A 22534-nucleotide genomic window follows, 5' to 3' on the forward strand; every position below is an offset into this window, starting at 1 on the left:
TGTTAAAGATAAACTCCAAACTTGTTTAATATTTATTTTTGTTGGTGAGAGGGTTGTTTTGGAGAAATGTATGTCCTAGGCTCCTAGCCTCTCAAGTTTGATTTCAGGCCTGGCAGTTCATTTATAAAATACTACTACTATTCTCGTTGTCAATACTTATCAATACAAATCCACTAACGACACGCTAGTTCCTTGTTTTAAAGTACTCTAAAATTTATGCTGACATTAAAAAGGAGAAAAAAAGGTGATACATAGCAAATGAATTACCAAAACGAATAGTTTAGTTATAATGGTGTAATCTATCATATACAATAATAAAGGTAAGTTTCATTCTCAACATTTGCATCCTCTTATACATTAAATAAATAAAACATTACAATTCTCAACATTTGCATCCTCTTATATATTAAATAAATAAAACATTATTTAATATCATTTATCTATCCTACAAAATATTATTTCAAAAAATTTTTATTCCAACGTAAGAAAATATGGGTGAGATGGAATATAGAGGTGGGGAGGAAACGATATCTTAAAATGTTATTTATGTAACTTGTTTACTCTATTTCGTTTATAGAAGACATTTTTTAAAGTAAAATTTTCAAGAGATATGTTTTTTCAAAATAATTGATCGTTAAAAAAGATTGAAGAATATTTTGTTTTCCTCTGTGGCGAGCATAACCATCAATCATACTCCCTCCGTTTCGAATTAATTGGTCGTTATAGACTTGGCACACCCATTAAAAAAATATTAATTAGGTGCTTATTTATCAAATTGACCTTATTAATTATGATTTGAATATATAAATTTGAATAAATATATTTTATTTAGTCATTTAATATCGAGGATAGTATAAAAAAAAAAATTCCCTTGATTTGACAATTAAATTGAAACAAATAACGGAGGGAGTAGTAATTGTAATAACAACAGTTGAGAAGGCATTATTTTAACATGTCGTAGTGCAAAAAAGGGAGTGAAGCTACTTTGAACATTATAAAAGGAATGTCAAAAGTGGAGTGCTGGTGGTTGACATCGTTGTTGCCGCCCCGCCATACTCATTTCTCTCTTCAAATTCTTGAGCTTCCTCCTGCACACTTGCAATTCCAAACGTATCTTCTTCTTTCTCTCTTCTCTCTCTATTGCTGATACTCCTTTCAATCTCAAGTCCATCCAATTTGCTGATTGATAATTGTAAATTTGTGAAATATTTGCTATTTCCTCTTTCTGATTTCAGTTATTCTTCCATTCCTTGGTTAGGTGACACATCACCTTGTAGTTTTTCTTCACTGAGTTTGTATTTTAGATGATCAATAATCAGTGGTCTCTTGTCAATTTGAATTTAATCCGGTTTATCTGTATGGAACTGTATTAATACAGAACTGGGAGCTACTGAATTCATTTTTTTTTTTTGACATTGTAAATTGTGAAAGATTTGATATTTTCTCCTCTAATTTCATTTCACATTAAGTAAGTAGGGGTGTGTGTGTGTGTATGTGTGTGTATATCTTTCCACAGTATATGTTTAGTTAATATAAATGTATAAGTTTCAAGTGTATATTGGGTTCGAAACTGAAGCAATGTGCCTGCCCATCTGATCAGCAGATCATTTTCAGGAAAGTCAGCTCTTTTTTTATTTTTTTATCCGTGGTGTCCGGTCCAGGTTGCGTGCACCTCGACTAATTCCACGGGGTACATGCCACGTCCACCAGTAACAGGTACCACCAGGCAACTTTTTCCACGAAGGGTATCCTAGTGTTTGTTTCTATTGGGAATTGAACCTGAGTCCTCATGGTGTTCAACACACTTTATTGAACCACTAGGCCACACCTTTGGGTACCAGTTTCTTGTATTGCTTCTATTGCTTCTGTCATGATTTTAGTGAAAGTACAAGTTAAATGATAAGAGGGTGTGGAGGTCTTGTATTAGAGTAGAAGGTTAGTAGGGATGGAGTGTTATCTTGCTTTTCGAGGGGTTTAGCCTTATTCTTATAGTTTCTTGCTTTTTATCTCTGTCATCATATGTTGTTTATTGTGTCTAGGTTATCGCACTATTCTGTGGTTGTTGCTGTTCCATTATTAATTGCTTTGTTTTCTTCACTGTCATTTTCCCTTTTTCATACCTACTTTGATATGTTGTACTGGAGCCTAGGGTCCTCCGAAAACAACCTCTCTACCTCCACAAGGTAGGGGTAAGGTCTGCGTGGACTCTACCTTTCCTAGACCCTATTTGTGGGATTTCACAGGGTACATGTTGTTGTTGTTGTTTTGAACTGGCATTATTTGCTTTCGTTTTAGTGAAATCAAATCAAGGATCTCTGTTTCCTTTGATTGATACTTTTGCTGTTTAGTATCAGCGTTAATTGGGCCTGCATAGAGTGAAATTGTTTCAAATGATTCATATAGTCTATGCCCACTTTGTTTCGGATTGACCTGTCAAATGAATGCTTAGTATCATACATTAGTTTTTTCTTTTTCTATTTACTTCTTCACAGTCAAATATTAAGGATGCAATCTTTTCTTTTTTTCTCCTGCTTCATTTTCTCTTTATCTTTTTCCAGACAATGAGTAGGTCTTTTTTGTAATTCTGGATTGCAGCTAATCTCTGTCAAGAAACAGTTGCTCGGTTCATCCAAGAAAGAATTAAAAAGAAATGGCTGTGTAAGTGTGTTTACTTGATCTTCGAATGTGTCCATTTGTATATAAGCTTTTGCATAAGATGTGTCTAATTGCAATTGCTATTTATGGTTAAATAGTGTAGCCTCTGCTCCTGGAAAGGTTCTGATGACTGGAGGTTATCTTGTTTTGGAGAGGCCAAATGCTGGTATTGTACTGAGTACAAACGCTCGTTTTTATGGTATTGTGAAGCCACTTCACGAGGAAGTTAAACCCGAAAGTTGGGCATGGGTGAGTGATATCTTCCACACTAAACTGGGTAATCATTCGATCAGGAGTCAATTCGATAATTTACTTTTTCTCTTCTCAAGAAGCACTTTTGTATTAGTTTTCCTCCTTTTCCCTTTGTAAGTAAATTATAAATTACCCATCCTCTTATACCTTTTTAGGGATGGGCAGATGTTAAATTGACTTCTCCTCAGATGGCGAGAGAAACTATGTACAAACTGTCTCTTAAGAATTTAAAACTTCAGACTGTCTCTTCAAGGCAAGTACTGTAAATCTCAAAGCTTATACCTTTCCAATTAGAGGATCTGTTATTATTTCATAGTGTTTCCTTTTGAATCGAACGATATTTGTTATTTAAGGAATAATCACTTAGATACTTGTATAATTCAGTCTGTTTCTTTATTAGAAGATATAAGTGTCCAGAAATGTAATAACTACTATGTTCGTTAATCTCAGTGAATCAAGAAACCCCTTCGTAGAACATGCAGTGGAATATGCCATAGCTGCTGCCCATGCAACATTTGACAAAGATAAGAAGGATATGTTACATAAACTACTTCTGAAAGGTAATGCCTGCCTCTTTAATTTTGCCTTTCTTTCCTGATGATAAATCGTTTGTTGAAATTGAAGTTAAATGCCTCATTTAAAAAGATAAAAATAAATCTCTCAACATTAATAGTCATGCAGGTCTTGATATAACAATCTTGGGATGCAATGAGTTCTATTCGTATCGGAATCAGGTGGTCCTCCTTTGCATATTACTTATATTTGAATATTTCCAATTTGACATGTAATTCAGAGATATAAGCATATATGCTTATTTATTCTAAGTTTGGGTTGTAATTTTACCATGGCCTAAATGTAAAATCCGAAGCTCTGACATTCGATTCTGTAATTTGTGGCAGACATTAAATCCTAATAACATGTCCGACAATTTTTTTGTTATACCCTTTGATCCATTTGATGGGACCATCTTGACATGAGCTTTAGATATCCATTTCTTCTTAAAGTACTTAAAAATTTGACTTGATGATAAGAAAAAATCAAATATTTCTTGAAATTAAAATTTGAATGATTGAGAGTTGTAATTGTCGTATAGCACACTATTATATGTAAAAGCGTGCCAAACATTTTCCGGATGTCCCAAAATAGAATGTCAAATATCTTGGATGAAGGGAGTATTGAAACATTGACTTATTGCTATATTAGTTGTGCACTGTGCAGTCTGAGCTTTGCTGAATTTCTTGGATGGTTTTAAAGAAAAAGTTGCTACGTCAATACTCTATCCGAATTAAGTAATCTAAGCTGAATTTTATCTTGAATTGACAAAGGCGAATAATGTTTGACCAAAAATCTTATGTTTAAAAATAACGAACAAGTCAAAACTAATCAGAAGTGCTATGCAGTAATGTTTCAGTTACCTTTGTCAAAACAATGGTTTTTTGTTACATAAGACCAGATTGAATAAGTAAATCTTGGTATTTAAAGTCACATGCATTTCATACCAGAGTCAAACTAGAACACTTAATTTGGTTGATGCCACTTATTTCCTTCATCAACTCTACTTAATGCATGAGCATAGGACAAGAAATAGTAGTGTCTTCTAGTAGGGATTTTGTGTGTGGCTGGGATGGTCAACTTGGATGCATCCTTTTTCATAATTTGATGACCGACTCAATTCAAATTTCTTTGCGGAAATCTCAGTTGGACAATATATACGTAACAAAATACATGGCCAAAGGCTTTTATTACCTTTTTAAAATTTTTTTGCAAGTTTTTTGACATTAATCTATTAAATACGTCTTGTAGATTGAAGCACGTGGACTCCCTCTTACACCTGAGTCATTGGCATCCCTTGCACCTTTTACATCAATCACCTTTAATGCAGAAAACTCCATTGGAGAAAATCAGAAGCCTGAAGTTGCAAAAACTGGATTGGGGTCATCAGCAGCTATGACAACAGCCGTTGTTGCTGCTTTGCTTCATTATCTTGGTGTTGTTAATCTCTCTTCTTTTTCTATGGATCAATCTCACGGAAGGAAAGATGTTAGTGATCTTGATATTGTTCACGTGATAGCTCAAACTGCCCACTGCATTGCACAGGGTAAAGTTGGCAGTGGATTTGATGTTAGTTCTGCAGTTTATGGCAGCCAACGTTATGTGCGGTTTTCACCTGAAGTGCTTTCTTCTGCTCAGGTCTTTCTCGTCTGTCCAATTTATTTAATCAATTCCGAGTCGTAGTTTAATGATAGAAGAAATGATGTTACAATTCTCGAAAGGAAAAAACAAAAAAAAGAAGAGATGGCATTTTCTCATTTAGCTTTGAGTGTAAGTGAGAAACAGGAAAAATGAAAACAATTGGCCTAGGTTACTATTTCTTTCTATTTTAATCTCCCAAAGACTTCTTCTCTCATGGAAAGTCCACATCTGAATTTAAATAGCTTTTGGCCTGAAAAATGATAATTAAAGTTGATACTCTTCTCAAATCGAGACAGCGTCTAGAAAATATACATAAATCACATCATTAAGATGCTGTTTGTAGCACCACAAGGTGCTATTCTCCTATTTATTGTTAACTTGATAGAATGACGCTGTTCTGTGATGCAAATAAAGACAGTAAGGTGAAAATTTATGTTGGGCTAGGCATGAAGCCTGGAGAAAGTGGTACCACCTTCATGGCAAAGTAAAGCTATGGTGGAACTAAGTTCAGAATAACCGCTTGGTTCCGCTGGGCCTGTTGTTCAGCAGCCTGATAAAACTTGCTTTAAATTATTGACATTGGTTCTAAGGCGAAACTTTAGCTTGGCTGCTTGAGTCTCTAGTTGTGCCCTATAACTATCTATGGTTATTTTCATGAATTAGAGAATAAAAAGGGTAAAAAGGGAAGCTGCAACTAAGATAGTTCTGCGCTTCAAAATGTTGGTCATTTGTATACATGAAGCCTAGTTTCCAGAAATTCAAACGATCTACTCTCTAGTTAGGTTATTAGACAAAGCAGTCATGCTAGAACCACCTCTAGTCAAACCTGTTATTGGAATTCTAACTTTGGTCTTACAAAGTGCCTAGTAGGTTAATCATATTATTGCCCAGTCTAAAGCTAATGTTGGTTGCGTGGAAGTTGTATGGTAAGCAAGCTTTTGCTTTCTATTTGGCAAACCACTTTGACTAAAGTCATCCATGTAGATCAATATTTTTGTCAGAAGTTCCAGCAGTGATGCTTGTCATTTCAGGTGTGACACGACCTTTTTTATTTCATTCTGTGGCAAGAACAATGTCTCAGTTGGGCTTCGCAAAGGTCTGAAGCTAGGTTTTCTTTCTGTTGGTAGAATGGGAACAATGCATACTTATCTTCTGAGATAATAATGATTATATCACATATGCTAAATGTAGGTTACCATATAGGAAAAACTAATATAAGGAAAGAGCTTTAGTAGTGAAAAGATAATATTGCAAGGAGTTAAGAGATTCTGCAGATTTTGACATCTTAATTTTATTGGATCTCCCAAATAGCTCTGACTTGTTGACTATTTTGGATTTGCAGAATGCAGGTATGGCAACACCACTAACAGAAGTCATTTATGATGTCCTGAAATCCAAGTGGGACCATGAGAGGACCAAGTTTTCATTACCTCCATTGATGACTCTCGTGAGTCCGATAATGATGTTCTATAGTTTCTTGAATATTGTGTGGTTAACTGTGATCAATGTCTTATCTGCTGCTAGTAAGATGGATGATAAAGAAGTCTGATTTTACCTGATAATCATGTCTTTTGAATAACACTGCTTCTAATTGTTAAAATTGGTCTTGGGCCTAACTCACACCCCAAAAGCTAGCTCATGAGGAGAAGGATTGCCCAAGCCTTATAAAGAGACCACCCATCTCATTAACCACCAATGTGTTGAAACAGCTCCTAACTACATTCAAATTCACACATAGCTGCCATTGCAGCAGTTACCAAGATCGAGTGAAAGAAGGGAGAAGAGAGAAATGTTGAGCTAAGATAAAATTTGTGTATTAAGAGTTAGTTACAATATGGGTTGATTGCATCTATTTATAGGCTCGCATACTCATCACATGAGCATCTAGAAGCTTCCTAACAGCTTACTAACAACTCCCTAACTAACTCAACTTACTCTACGATCAGCAGCTAACAACATCAAAATAAAACCAATGGAACAGTAACTACTATGCTAACCAACTAACTGCTATGGTTGTACAAATGTGATAATTTCTACAATAAGTTTCAACACTTCCCCTCAAGCTGCAAGGTGCAAAATGTTGAGCACACCAAGCTTGCTTAGGAGGTGTGAGTGTTGATCATGACTCAAGCTCTTGGTGAGAATGACTGCAACCTGTTGGCCAGTCTGCACATACATAGGTTGAACCAACCCTTCCTTTATCTTGTCTCTGATAAAGGACAGTCTACCTCAATATGTTTGGTCCTCTCATGAAAAATGAGATTTGTAGCCAGTTGAATAGCTGACTTGCTATCAGAGAAAATGGTAATAGGCTTGGTGATTGGTACCCTTAGTTCTGCAAATAACCCTGCCAACCATGTTACTTCTGCCAAAGCTGAGGCCATGCTCCTATATTCTGCCTCAGCTGAGCTCCTGGAAACAGTGTAATGTTTCTTAGATTTCCAAGATATCAATGAACTACGAAATTGCACCACATAGCCTGTAACAGACCTCCTAGTGTTTGGACATGCAGCCCAATCTGAGTCATACCAACAAATCAACTCTGTTGAAGGATGTGCCTCGAGCCAAATCCCTTGTCCTACAGTTCCTTTTAGATGCCTTACCACTCTATTTGCAGCTTCTAGATGAGATCTTTTTGGTTGTTGCATGAATTGGCTTAGTGTCTGTACTGCATAGCTGATATCAAGCCTTGTTATGGTTGCATACATCAATTTTCCAACTAGCCTTTGATATAGTGTCACATCTCTCAACACACCATCTCCTTTTACACCAGTTGTTTCATCTACTTCAACAGATGTTAGCTTGATATTAGTCTCCGCTGGAGTGGAAGCTGGTTTAGCACCAGCAAGCCCTGTATCAGATATGAGTTCCAGAATATATTTTCTCTGGTTTAAGATCACTCCACTTGGAGATCTTAGCACTTCAATGCCTAAGAAGTACTTAAGCTCACCTAAGTCTTTGAGCTTGAACTGCTGATGTAAAATACCTTTTTCTGCATTTATCATCTTTGCATTATCACCTGTTATCAAAAGATCATCTACATAAACCAGGATCACCACCATTCCTTCTGACCTTTTCAAAGTAAAAGGTGAATAATCATAGCTACTCTGAGTAAATCCTGCATTGAGTAATGCTGAAGTAAGCTTTATATTCCACTGTCTGGATGCTTGTTTAAGTCCATATAATGACTTGATCAGTCTGCAAACTTTGTGCTGCCTTCCTTCTTTAAATCCATCTGGCATTTCCATGTACGCCTCTTCCTCTAAGTCACCTTGCAGGAAGGCATTGTAAACATCCATCTGGTACATGTACCATCCTTTTGATACTGTCAAATCAATGACATTCGTTACTATAACCATTTTGGCTACTGGAGAGAAGGTGTCATGATAATTTAATCCTTCTGGTTGGCTATATCCCTTAGCTACCAACCTTGCTTTGAACCTCTCTACTACACTTGACTTTGTACACCCATTTTGAACCAATAATGTTCTTGTCTGGAGGCATGTCAACCACCTCCCACGTGTGGTTGTCTTCCAGGGCCTTGACTTCTTGCTTTATAGTTTCAATCCATCTCTCATCTTTGCTGGTTTCACTGTAGGATTGAGGTTCAATTTCTGATGACAAACTGCACACAAACCTCTAATATTTGGTACTAGTCTTAGCAAAAGATAGATAATTTGCCAGAGGATACCTTGTCCCCTTTCTTACTCCTGGTAAGGTATAGTCCATCAACCAAGCAGGTTGTTTGATGGCTCTAGATGATCTCCTTGGAGCAACTTCTGTAGATGTTAATTGTGGCTCATCTGTACTTGTTTCATTATGAGTAATCTCATCTTGGATGTTGTCATTTTCATGTATTGACATATCTTCATTGTGTGATTCATATGAGTGTTTATCATGATCTGTGTAAACATCTGTTTCTTCATCTTTATCAGCATGTATCAGTGAACTTGGTTGAATAAAACCTGCAGGTGATTCTGAACTTGCCTTATCTTCAAAAGGGAATGAGTCTTCTTTGAACACTACATCTCTTGTGACAAACAACTTGTTAGTGCACCAATCCAAAAGTATATAACCCTTCTGAGTAGTGGAATAGCCCATTAATACAGCAACTTTAGCTCTTTCAGAGAACTTATCACCCTTTGGTAGTACTAAAGCATAACACCTACATCCAATTACTCTCAGGTATGTCAAGGATGGAACTTTGCAGAATAGCATCTCATAGGGACTTTTCCCTCCAATAGATGCAGATGGTAACCTGTTAATAAGGTAGACTGCAGCCTTGACATTCAAACCCCAAAACCTGATAGGCATTTGTGACTGGAACCTAATAGCTCTTGCTACATTAATTATCTGTCTATGCCTTCTTTCAACCACATCATTTTGTTGTGGTGTGCAGGGACAGCTACTTTGGTGTATCACTCCTAGTGACTGAAACAATTCTTTACACTTAGAATTACTGAACTCTGTCCTATTATCTGATCTGAGTATCTTCACTTGGACACCAAACTGATTGTAAATCATAGTAAAGAAATTTTTTATGGCAACAATACATTCAGACTGCAGCTGTAACAAATGTAACCATGTGTATCTGCTATGATCATCAACAACAGTTAAGAAGTAGTATTTCTTATCAAAAGTAGGTGTCTTATAAGGTCCTCAGAGATCCATATGTACAATATCAAAAATTTTGTAGCTCTAGAAGTGCAAACAGGGAAGATCAATCTAGTTTGTTTAGCCAGTGGACACGCACGACAGTTATTTATAGTATCTACATCACTATTATGTCATTATATTGAGAGTTCTTAATGCTTGAGTAGAGGATGTCCCAGCCTCATATGCCACAACCTACAGTCATGCACCTCTGTTCCTGCAACTTGCTTCTGATAGGCTACATTATTAGAAGTTCCAGTTACTGCACATACATTCTTAAGGATGTATAGTCCTCCTCTTTCCTTACCAATACCCTTCACCTTGCCACTGTGAAGGTCCTGAAACACACAGAAGTTAGGGTAAAAAGTAACAAAACAAGATAGTTGCTTAGTCATTTTAGACACTGACAACAAGTTCAGCTTAAAATCTGGGACAGATAACACATCTCCTACAACCTCATCCTTTAAGTACATTTGCTTCCCCTACATGTGATATGTCAACTTTAGCTCCAGTAGGTAAATTTACTTTATCACATATGGTTTTATCCATTTTGTGACAGTTTGAAAAAACATCTTTGTGTGATGCAACATGATGTGTGGCTCCAAAGTCTACTATCCATTCATGTGGAACACTATGACTAGAAAAACAAGTAACAGTATCTGTCGTGTTAGTTTGTTCTGAGTCATGTGTCTTCTTGTTAATCAATGCCATGATTTGTTTGTATTCTTCTTCTGAGAAACCTTGTGTCTTTGCTACAACAGCATTGTTGATATCTTTATTACCCTGGCTACTGGATTGATCATTTAAGCATGAATTGTCTACCTTAGGTCCAAGGAAACTTTGAGCTGATAACTGATTGTTGTTGTGACCAGTAGCTGATTGCCCATATCTACCAGTTCTGCCTTGACCACTATAAAATGGTTGATTTGGTGTTCCCCTTGGGTTGTAGTTGTTTTTCTTGTTCCTCGAGTCATTTGGATATCCATGCAGCTTGTAACAATTCTCCCTTGTGTGACCAGTGAAAGTGAAATTGCAGTAATCACACCTTTTGTTCTTGTATCCTTGACTTCCATAACTTGATGTTTGATTCCTGTTCCCATATCCTGCTTCTGCATTATTTCTGTGCATTTGCATAGCAATAGGTTCAGTCTTATCACTGATAGCTGTAGCACAAGCAAGTTGTTGGATCTCATCTTCAATTATCATTGCATATGCTTGATTTAGTGTAGGTGTTGTCCCCTTCATCAATATTTGTCTCTTTGCTTGATCATAAGCATCATTTAGGCCACTCAAAAACTGTAGGAGCCTCAGCTGACATAGGTGCTCTGCATAATCCTTAGACTTAGGTAAATTACATGATGGAGTGGGAATAACTGCATCAAGTTCACTCCATAAGTTTTTCAACTTAGTGAAGTATGTTGATACTGAATCTGTTCCTTGATGAAGGTTATTGATCTCCCTGTGTAATTGATACAACCTCATGCGATTTACTTTATCAAACCTTTCCTTAAGATCTTCCCATACCTCATAAGCATTTGTTGCATACACAAAACCACTGAGTAATTCTGCACTTACAGAACTCATTAACCATGAAAGGACCACTGCATTACATGTCTTCCATTGGTCATGCTGCTCCTCTCTGTATATTTCCTTACTACAAGCTCCAGTTACAAAGCCATACTTCCTCTTTCCCAACAGTGCAATCTTCATAGATCTACACCAAACTCCAAAATTTTCTGAACCAGTTAGTTTGATAGGGATTAATGCAGCTCCTGCTACATCTGATGCTCCTAGGAACAGGGGATCACTAGGATCGATCTTAGGTGCCACGTCTGATTTGCAAGCTACAACTAAATTGAAATCAAAATATCACGGGAACCTTGGAATCTATAACTTGTACACAGAGATCTATGGCTCACAAATGGAGATCTAAACTCCTCTAAGCTTACTAGGTTACAAACAGAAATCACATAACAGGAAACTCACTATATTGCAGGTATATTCTCATTCGATTGTGGCTTCTTCAGATCTACGATCGCCTGCTCTGATACCATGTTGAAACAGCTCCTAACTACATTCAAATTCACACATAGCAGCCATTGCAGCAGTTACCAAGCTCGAGTGAAAGAAGGGAGAAGAGGGAGAAGAGAGAAATGTTGAGCTAAGATAAAATTTGTGTATTAAGAGTTAGTTACAATGTGCGCTGATTGCATCTATTTATAGGCTCACATGCTCATCACATGAGCATCTAGAAGTTTCCTAACAGCTCCCTAACAACTCCCTAACTAACTCAACTTACTCTATGATCAGCAGCTAATAACATCAAAATAAAACCAACGGAACAGTAACTACTATGCTAACCAACTAACTGCTATGGCTGTACAAATGTGATAATTTCCACAATAAGTTTCAACACTAATTACACATCTTCACATCCTTTTCGACCTCCAAACTCACTGTTGACTGGACGGAAGATTGATTATCATGCAGTCATAGCAAAACACAAAAAAGTTTCATACCTGTCAAATATAGACTTATTGTTGGTGCTGTGGTTAAAAAACACAAATTTTGCTGTGTTAAGTTTAAGTGGTTTCTTCAGCTGCGATGGTTAATTAACTTTGTTGGAAAGTCACACGTGCAGCTTATCATGCTTTTGCTAGTTCACTTTAATGGGATTCTTTGCCATGTCTATATAAACACTAACATTAAGTTTTTTTTCTAAATTTTGACATTATGCTGGCCTACTACTATGGATTCTTTCTTTATCTTTAGAGGCACACTGCTACGCTCTACTGCTACAGAATTTGACTCATTAATTTCTATGTAAACTGTCTATAAAGCATGGTATTTCTTCCTTTAAGTTGCTGAAATTGATTGCTAAGCATCTTGCAGTTACTTGGAGAACCGGGCAGTGGAGGATCTTCTACCCCATCAATGGTTGGTGCTGTTAAGAAGTGGCAGATGTCTGATCCTCAGAATTCTCTCGAAACTTGGAGAAAACTGTCAGAAGGAAATTCTGCCCTGGAAATGCACTTTAATACCTTGCATAAATTGGCAGAAAGGAACTATAATGTTTATGAACACGTCATCAATGCCTGCAGCCTGCTTCCTGCAGAAAAGGTAAAAATTCTTTTTGTCAAAATTGGAAAGGAAGGTCACGATCTAGTATTATGTAGAAATGTTTGCCAACTATCATATTCATTACGCAAGTTTTATTCACTTCATTTTATCCTTAATGGCAGGTATAATTATCCTTGATGCACTTAGCCACTAACTCGTTCTGGAAAGGCTTACTCTGCTAAGTATCTATGGGTGTTTGAAGTGCTGAAAATTGGCTTAACTTTACTGAGTTGAATCCTAGCCATAGCAATGGCTACTTTCACCTTTCTGATAAGTCCTACAACAATTATCACGCCTAAATCCCAAGTTGCTTGGGATTGGATACCTTCTTGATTAGTCATACCCACTAAAAAACCACAGAAAACTACTGCTGTAATAAGTAATAATTGAAAAATGCACTAAGAGCTAATGGAAACAATGAACACAAACATACTGCAATTGCAGGCTAAAAACATGTAGAATAAGGGGTTTTCCCCGTGTTCGAGTTCATTCTTTCTATTCTTTTATTTTCATGATACCAGCCATATATTAAGTTCATGCTTCAATCTTTCTCTCCCCCACCCCCACTTTTCTTTTTGTTTCCTTCTTCCTGCTGTCTTAGCCAAATCAAGAAGTTTTTATCCGTTCGTAGTATTATAGAACTCATTCCAAAAGATTCCCTCTTTTCAATACTTCCATACTACTACTGATTTTGTGTTGTAGTTTCTCCTTGCATCATATCAGGAAGGAGCGAAGGATGACCTTCTAGTTCCACTATAATAGACTGGCAAACCTTTTCTGAGGTAGTGGATCCTCCAATCTGCCCTCTTTCTGTTAAGAGTTGTAATCCCCCCCCCCCCCCCCCCCCCCCCCCCCCCCCCCCCCCCCCCCCCCCCCCCCCCCCCTCTCCCCCAAAAAATCCTTATTCGAGTCCTTTAAATCTCTTGTTGCTACCATTAGCTGGAAATTCTTCTCCCTTAACACCTTTGTTGTATCATTTTTCTTAGTGAAGCTTCCATTTATTGTCTCAGACTCAATACAACAAAAAAGTCTCTCAATTCTTTTCTCCTGCATGTCTGTATGACTTTTTCTAGATTAACTAGTTAGACATTCCAAGTACTTGCAAATATTTGTATCTTTAAATCGGGTATCATTACTTTTAGGTTGGATTATGGAATATTCCTTCCACAGTTTATGAAATTTTATTCGAGAACTCTTAATTTTTTTCTGGTTTTCACCATGAACAGTGGCTTGAGATGGCAAATGAACCAAGTGAAGCCGAAATTGTTAAAGAGTTATTAAGAGCCCGAGATGTGATGCTTGGAATCAGGTATTATATGCGCAAAATGGGAGAGGCTGCAGGAATTCCGGTAAGCTTGTTGCTACCATGCAACTGTATATTTCTATCTTCTCGCATCTTTCATTCATTCTTGACATAGATATGAATAACTTCAGGTCAAAATTAATTGGGACATCAATCTTAACCCGTCTGTAAGTTCGTTTCTGAAGAATTATCTTCAAAGACTACCTCTCTTGATGTACTGATATCCATTCCTGTTTGGTTCATTTGAATGTCAAGAAAGTAACAAACAGAAAGCATTAGATCAAAGTAAAAGAAAAAGAACATAATCTTTCATACATAGTTGTATCAATGGGAAACGTTCTACAATGAGAAGAACCTTTTAAAATTCCCTTCAAAATCCTACAAGTGTTACCAGATTCCATATGCAGGAGCAATTGTAAGCTTGGGTCCTTTCCAGTTGAACAAGCACCAAAAAATGGCACTAAGATTTAACTTTAACCTTATTTCTTCTCTATCAATCAACAGTCCTTTGAGGATTTTTCCATCTCGGACTACGTGACTAGTGTCACGACCCAAGCCTAGGCCCTGGACGTAACGGGCATTCCGGACCAATGAAGGCCCGAGTAGACCCCTTAGCATTATATCATAAGCATAGCCATTAATAAGGTGCGGAAATAGACCCATAGATAAGAAGTGCAACTTAAATAAAAGTTTAAAACCAAATATTGAAGTGCGACATAATGATATCTGTTTACATTAACATGACCCCGACGATATGATTTAAAAAAAAAAAAACAGTCAAAGACTAAATAGAAGAAACCATGTGCCTTTTGAAAGATGGAGGGCTCACCACTTGCTACTTGTCTCGAGAAAATCTTAGTGCTGCACAGAACCACGGAAAAATGCCTCCGAACATACATCATGAAAAGATGTAGCGTCCGGGGACGGTCAGTACGACGAGTACTGGCATGCGACCCAGGGGAAAGGGACAAAGCCATTTATAGAACAAGTCATAAGAACATAAATCGTAATCTAATTAATAATTAGAGGGTATATGCAGTAAGCAGCTCGACATGTGTGCTTGTGTTGCCTGTTTCAGCTGCTTCAACCGTGATTTTACTATATTACCCCTAATTAACTATTATAAGTCATTATGTATTAGAAAATTAGTAATATTTAATTAAAAAACAGCAAGTCGACATGTTTGCTTGTGCTGCTTCAACCGTGATTTTACTATATCACCCCTAGTTAATTATTATAAGTCATTTACATTTTGAAATATTAATAATTTTTAGTAAAAAAAGTAAAATAGACATTTCTGACATGTCTGCTTCAGCTGCTTCAACTGTAATTTTATCATACTACCCCTAATTAATTATTATAAGTCATCGAAGTATTAAGAACTTAAAAAATATATAAAAAAAAATTGATTAACTATCGAAATTTTAGTTATGCCACATAAACTAGGACGGATAGAGTATTCACATCTTATTGAAAAATTATGTAAAAAGCATTATAAATTGCGTAATTAACAACTTAAAAAATTTAAGACATAAAATATTCAACTAACTCTCAAAATTATATCAGTGACACTTAAATTGGAATAGAAGAAAAAGTATCATAAATGACAATAATTAAAAACTTAAATTATTTTAGTGCTTGATTATCTAAATTCTATTTATTCCTACACTCCTCAATTTCACTTTTCTAGTAAAGAAAATAAGGGATAAGTATTTCAAAACACAAACATAACCATTAAATAACTTTAATTCTGAACTACATAGTTATCACTGACATTAGGTAACCCATGGACTATATGGGTCCGGTATTCACTTAATCGGAGGGGTCCTCAATCCATGTTTCCTGCATGAATTGAGATGAACATAATTTAGCCATCATAATATCCTCATAGAGGAAAGCATCATAAGGTTGTCCCGTTAAGGGGCAAACCATCCCTACATTAGCAAAACATAGGATTCAGGCATTGGGTCACGAGGACTTTCGCCTTCTTGGTGAACTATACAGTTCTCTTTAAGCCCAGTTTAAATATTATTCATAAAAATTTACCCAAAGACTCTTTCATAAAGTCATTCACATTCTGGTATCATCATACCAAGACTTGCAAGTCGTCCATATCATGCTAAAGTCTTTATCATTAAACATTGTTGACTCTTGACCCCATCATTGAAAATCATAAACATAATCATCGTTTAGTTTCCATAGAGTTTTAAAGCATGTTATAAAAATTCAATACTTTCAATAGTTCAAAAGGATGTGGTGTCATCTTCGTTCATCATGGAAACTCAAAGCTTTTTCGAAAGACTTAAGGTCATAATTTTGATCATTTATAACATTTAACTTTTCAAATTCATATAATGAAATCCCACTTTCAAATAGTATGTTCTACTCTCAAAACTCTCTACTAGTGGTTAGAAAACAATTCATAACAAGAGTGAAATCAATATCAAGCTTTTTCGTAAACGTAGTCCTCAACCCTAGTTTCAAAACCATCAATGTAATATATGTAAATACTTAATAAATTATCACTTTATTGTATTAGTTGAAGTATGGAGTGTTCAACATATCTTTTGACGAGAGAATTTGTAGAAAGGCTGAGAGATTGACCTTTGAACCTTGAATCGTAAGTGTTCTTGCTTCGTGGAACTTTTGGGGAGATGAGTAATATGTTTAGATTGTTAAATTTGTGCCTTAGGGATTTGGGAAGGTTTTGTATAGGTGGGGAATGATTTTGGGTAAGGAAAAGATCTAAAGATCCTCAAAAAACGCGTAAATAAATAAGAGGCCTTGAAAACCTAAGTTGCTCGGACTCTCCCAAAATGTTGCCACACCCAAGTCGGATCCTTTAAATATGCACTACTTTTGAAGGATCCGACACACCCAATGACATTTTTGAAGAGTCTGAGCAACATAGCTGAAAACAGCCGGGCCACCTCAAAATCATGGAGGCTGGCCTTCGTGACGCTTTGATATCGCGGAGGTCCATCTCCGTGACATGGAGATATCGCGGACCTCCACTGCTTTGAGCCAAAATCTGATTTTTATTGTCCCCTTGCTCCGTGACACGAGGATAACGCGGTTGCACACTGTTTTCGGCTCCGAGATATATTTTTCTCGCGTTCTTTGCTTCCTAAAATCCCGGGTTCAAGCTAACAACATTCTCAAAGGTTCTAAACTCCAAATAACTAATTTTTCTTAGCTCTAAAAGCATAGCAAGAAACGTTGGAAATTATGGAGCGTTACAGTTAGGACCCTTGCTTTCAGTTGCACGTCAAGTTTTGACATGCTACTGCACATCATAAACTAACATAAGAATATGACTTAATAAAATCAAAAGCTCTTAGGATTCAGCTGCGTTTCTGTCTTCTCCCATGTTTTTGACCATTCTTTAACCATGTGTTGAACTCGCAGATAGAACCTGAATCACAAACTCACCTTCTGGATACAACAATGAGATTGGAGGGGGTTCTGTTGGCTGGTGTTCCTGGTGCTGGTGGATTTGATGCAGTCTTTGCTGTCACTTTGGGGGCTTCAAGCAAAAATGTGACAAAAACTTGGAGTTCTCTCAATGTTCTTGCTATGCTAGTGACAGAAGATCCCCGTGGTGCGTCTTTGGAAGACAGCGATCCTCGAGCAAGGGAAATTACTGCAGCTGTTTCTTCTGTCCAACTTCAATAATGACCAGCGTGTAAGGATATTACATCCGATGGTTTTATCGTGCCGTATGACTACAAAACATCAGATTTTACAACACAAAAAGGATATATTAGAGCTTTATACAGGAAGGTCAGGATCACCTTCATCAAAAAGCACCGAATGAGAGCCTGTTGTAATTCTACCCAAAACTTTGATCTTAGAATTAGGCCCCTTTTATTTCAGAACTCTGTATGTTTATTTTCAAGTGTGGAATCAAAAGTTTTGCTTCATTCCTCTGTGAGTCTATCTTACTGGGATTAATAAGTTAGGAGTTTCATGTCCATTCGGTAGTTGGTCCCACCCCCAAGCATTGCCCACAGAACAAACTTTAGTTCTTAAAAGTTGCTTGCTGAATATTTCATTTTGAACTGTACAAAGGCAAGGACAGTTTTAACTTTTGGTTATTTGGTACGAGGGATAAGGGATAATAGTCGGGATAAATGCAAGATTATTCTATTTTATGTAGGTTAGGGGTATTATTTAGTCTCGGAATTATTTATCTTACCATTTATGCTATAACAATGGGATAAGTTTGGGAAGCAAGCAGGCACTACTCCTAGTTTTTTCTCTTCTTTCTTTTTGATTTGAGATTTGAGATTCCTTAAGTAACTCAGTGAATCTTTTCTAAGAAGGGATTTGAAGAAGAAAATGAAATAGGATCAACCGTGTTGGTCGTAATAGATAGACTTTCATGTTACTTCTTGCTTCAGCATGAAAGTTCCATTTCAGGGAAGGACGACATACAATAATACTTTTCATTTTGTCGAGCCTCGTCTTATACATATGGTGAGATAGGTTATCCCATGGAATAACTTTATTTATCCCATCCATACCACACAATTAAGGGTCAAATTGGAAGAGGGAAAAGAATAGTTATTAACCACTCATCAGTAGTGTTTATGAGAGCAAGTTCCATCTTTGAGACGATGGAACCTATTTTGGTCTCCCTAACAAGTTCTTTTTCATAAATCATTGGAAGCTTAGTTTATATATGTGAACGATAAACGTTCTGAGTTCTGACAATCCTAACTATTCTTGTAGGGAAGTACAGATGTTTGTATTAGTGCAAAAGCATTTTCCAACTTTTGGCAGCCACATTTACATGCAGGTTTATACATTATTTTTAGACATAATACATAAACAGAATCTTTAACTTGACATTAAATTATAACTATGATTTTTAATTTTGCTCATACACAAGTCGGTTCTTTAGCTATACAAAAGCTGAACAAGAAACACTTCAATCCTCCCTGACAAAATGCGTGATGACACTCAAAACGATGCGCGTGAGAGTAAAAATTGAAGCCCACAACAGTAAAAAAAATGATTAAATGACTATTAACCCTTAATGAATCCTATATATATATATATATATATATATATATATATATATATATATATATATATATATATAGAAGAAGGAAGCTCGTTTAATGAGCCAATACAAAGGAATAATTTCCGACCAAAATCAAAGAAATGGAAAGACTATAATAGTCAATACCATATAAATTCTAAAGCTAAGTTTATGCCAAACAGACTCTCAGTAGGGAACGCTGGATCTACCCAGTTTTTGGATCTAGATTATAAAAGAGAGCCTGGAGAATTTCTAAATTTATGGGCTAAGAATTAGAATTATTTTTTATTCTAGGGGAAGGAAGCAATTATACCAGTAATGAAAAATACTTAATAGCCACAAGCACCTTTACTGAAAAGGTAGATAATTGGTTTAAGAGAATATCAGAAGAAGCTGAAAAAGTTTTCAAAATAGAAGTCATAGAACATTTTAACAAATCAACTCGTGCAGGAATAGATCACTTAGTGAGATATGTAAGAGTTGAATTCTTAGGAAGCCAAGGAGACATTTCTAAAGGAAAAGAAAAGCAAAGACTGCTAGCCGCAGAATGGCTAGAAAAACTTCAAATTTGTAAAATGAAGTATATTCAAGAATACTTGCGAATTTGAAACATACTATTACCAATTATTTGATAGTAGTAAAAACATGACTCCAGACGTAGATAAATACTATCAAAAGTTACCAGAATATTGGGCTACCTATTTTAGAGAAGAATATGCGAAAGAAAATCAAACGCATGACTCTCTAGGAAGAAGGATTTCCTTCCTTAACCAAAGACTTAGCCAGCTTTATATGTTACATAATATGCAAAGAAAATCTAAAAGAATTGGTATTCAAATTTACTGTGAAGACATAGAGGTAGCATTTCAATGGGGATGTCATGAAAGAAATTCTTTAAAGCGAAAAAGAAAAACCAAAGGATTTAAAAGGAAAAACATTTCCAAGAAAAATTATGTACCGAGAAAAAGGTACTTTAAAAAGCAAAGAAATTTCAAGGAGAAATCAACTGATAAATGCAAGTGCTATAATTGTGGAGAAAAAGGCCACAAAAGTTATGAATGTAACCAGAAAAGAGTTAAAATATATAAAATAGATAGAGAAGAAATTGAGTCGGACCTAGAGTCAGTTTCATCTATTAAAAGCGAAGACCTTTATGTAGAACTCTATGAAGAATTCTCAGAATCAAGTATTGATTCAGAAGAATGAATCAAGAAATTGAGAACTTAGAAGAAACCACTCAGATTATAGAGGCTGAAGAAGATCGGCAAGGATATGCATTAAAAGCAATATTCGATGGAGAATTGTTAAGAAAAATTCAAGGATTAAAATTCAATCTTCGAGCAGAAGATAGTATGTTCAATAGATTACAAAGAACTTTTTCAAAAAATAAAATCTCTTATCATGAATATCAAGAAATTGAAAATGCAATTGAAATCACTCAAACTACTGGAAGACATAAGCTTAACTTATTAACAAAGCCTATGATCGACCAAATTTCAAGAAAAAATTCAGAAAGGAATAGGAAAAAGATGAATTTTGTTCATCTTGGAGGAATTCAAATAATGGTTAAATCCACTTTTAAAGAAGGAATAGATTCCCCAATAGTAATTAACCTTTCAGATAAAAGATTTATTAATACCAGAGAAGGGAATTTAGGCATTGTTGAAGGAAATTTGACTTATACCAAATTATTATTCACCTATTATCCCAGGTATTGTATATCATTAAAAAATGCAAATTTTAACGAAGCTTTAAGTTTGCACTTTCAGGTAAAAAGAAAGGATTTATTTAAACCAGGTAATCATATTATGAGAATATATTATCAAGCTCTGTATACGGTTACCAATTCAAATTATGAAAATGTTTATAAAAATAAAAGTCTAGTCGAAATTGATCAAGAATGCACAGGAATAGCCAGAATAGTTGAAGCAAAAATTCAACAACCAAATATTCCTATAGAATATGAAATTCATGTGGAAAAAGCTATAGAAATAGGGAGATCCACAGCTTCAAATACAAGACTCTCAATAGAATATGGGAGAAACTCCATACGAAAAGGTAATTCCATGAGATTTAATAGAGAAAGCTCTAACAATATTACAGAAGTTTCAGGAAGATTCTTTAACGAAAGCGACTGAAACAAGTAAACAATCCTAATACAGTCAGGACCATCAGCAAATCTTGTCAAGGAAAGTATCCTATACGGATTAGTTAGCTTTAAAGGTAAACCTTATATTTACAAAACGTTTGAAGGAAATAGTTGCGAATGTTCGAAAATGGTAGAATCACCAATACAACTTGGAACAATTAGAATGAGAATTCCTTGCTATTAGTAGTCATGAAAATGATTACAATATAATTTTAGGAGGAACATTTCTCAATAACTTGGATCAATACAATATCCAAAAAGAAGGAATCCAAATAACCTAAGGAAATGAAACTTGTTTTGTTTCTAAAGTCTAATGCCCAAAGAAACCTCTTTTAGAGTATCGGTATTCGTAAAATTTATAACCTACGAAACAAAACTGACTTCCTGTTGTCTAATAGATAGTGACTCCGAAGTCAGTTTAGCAAAATCATTTTTAATAAAAAATTGAGATATTAATAATATTAATACCTTTGTTATTGGTATTACAGGCGATAAAGAAAAATTAACACATGAAAAAGAAAATGTAGAGATAATTTTGGGATCTAAATTGTTTCTATAAAACATATTTTTGCATACAACAAGCTTGAAACTGATTTATTATTAGGAAATAATTTTATACAATAGTTTCAAAACTATCACCAAACTATATACATGGTTCGTTTTAAAACCCCATGTAATCAATTTATAAAAATCCCAAGGAAACACAACCCCTATATTTTGCTAAAAGAAAAAGGAATCTTTAAAAAGAAATTTTTAGATACCCTAAAAACTACTCCTGTAAATGCTAGAGATAATAAAACAGGATTTACAAGTTTCTTATGGAGAAAATCCATTAGAAAAATGGAATAACAACCATGAAAAGGCAGTTTTAACTCTTAAAGATCCTAGTATCATTATAAGAGTTAAACTCATGCTCTATAATGAAGAAGATATAACTGAATTCAAAATTCAGATACAAGAAATCCTCAATCTTAAATTAATAAGAGCATGTAGGAGTTCACACAGCAGTCCTGCATTTATCGTAAGAAACCATGCAGAACAAAAAACAAAAGCTCGAATGGTAACATAGAGCTAAATAAAAATTGTGTTTTTGATGAATATTTTATCCCAAATAAAAATAATTTAACTAACCTTGCTAAAGGAAAAAACTACTTTTCAAAAT

At 35.5% G+C, this 22534-nt stretch overlaps 1 protein-coding gene across 7 annotated transcripts; it reads left to right on the forward strand.

Moving 5' to 3' along the window:
- The first annotated feature begins 970 nt into the window (after positions 1-970).
- Positions 971-18240, forward strand: LOC107872863 (phosphomevalonate kinase, peroxisomal). 7 transcript variants are annotated; one of them, XM_047413601.1, is made up of 11 exons: positions 971-1716; positions 2596-2658; positions 2759-2904; positions 3063-3160; positions 3358-3467; positions 3589-3641; positions 4711-5097; positions 6443-6547; positions 12646-12873; positions 14100-14222; positions 17585-18240. In XM_047413601.1, exons 1-11 carry the CDS (start codon positions 1695-1697, stop codon positions 17849-17851), a joined length of 1602 nt encoding a protein of 533 aa, XP_047269557.1. In that variant the 5' UTR covers positions 971-1694; the 3' UTR covers positions 17852-18240. The 7 variants fall into 7 exon arrangements, with proteins under 7 accessions (XP_047269557.1, XP_016574993.2, XP_016574994.2 ...); XM_016719507.2 differs by having other exon boundaries at positions 972-1192; positions 2754-2904; XM_016719508.2 differs by having other exon boundaries at positions 983-1110; positions 2754-2904.
- The last annotated feature ends 4294 nt before the right edge of the window (positions 18241-22534 follow it).

This window comes from Capsicum annuum, chromosome 6 (genome assembly GCF_002878395.1).
Source record: "Capsicum annuum cultivar UCD-10X-F1 chromosome 6, UCD10Xv1.1, whole genome shotgun sequence".
In the NCBI taxonomy this organism is placed as follows: Eukaryota; Viridiplantae; Streptophyta; class Magnoliopsida; order Solanales; family Solanaceae; genus Capsicum; species Capsicum annuum.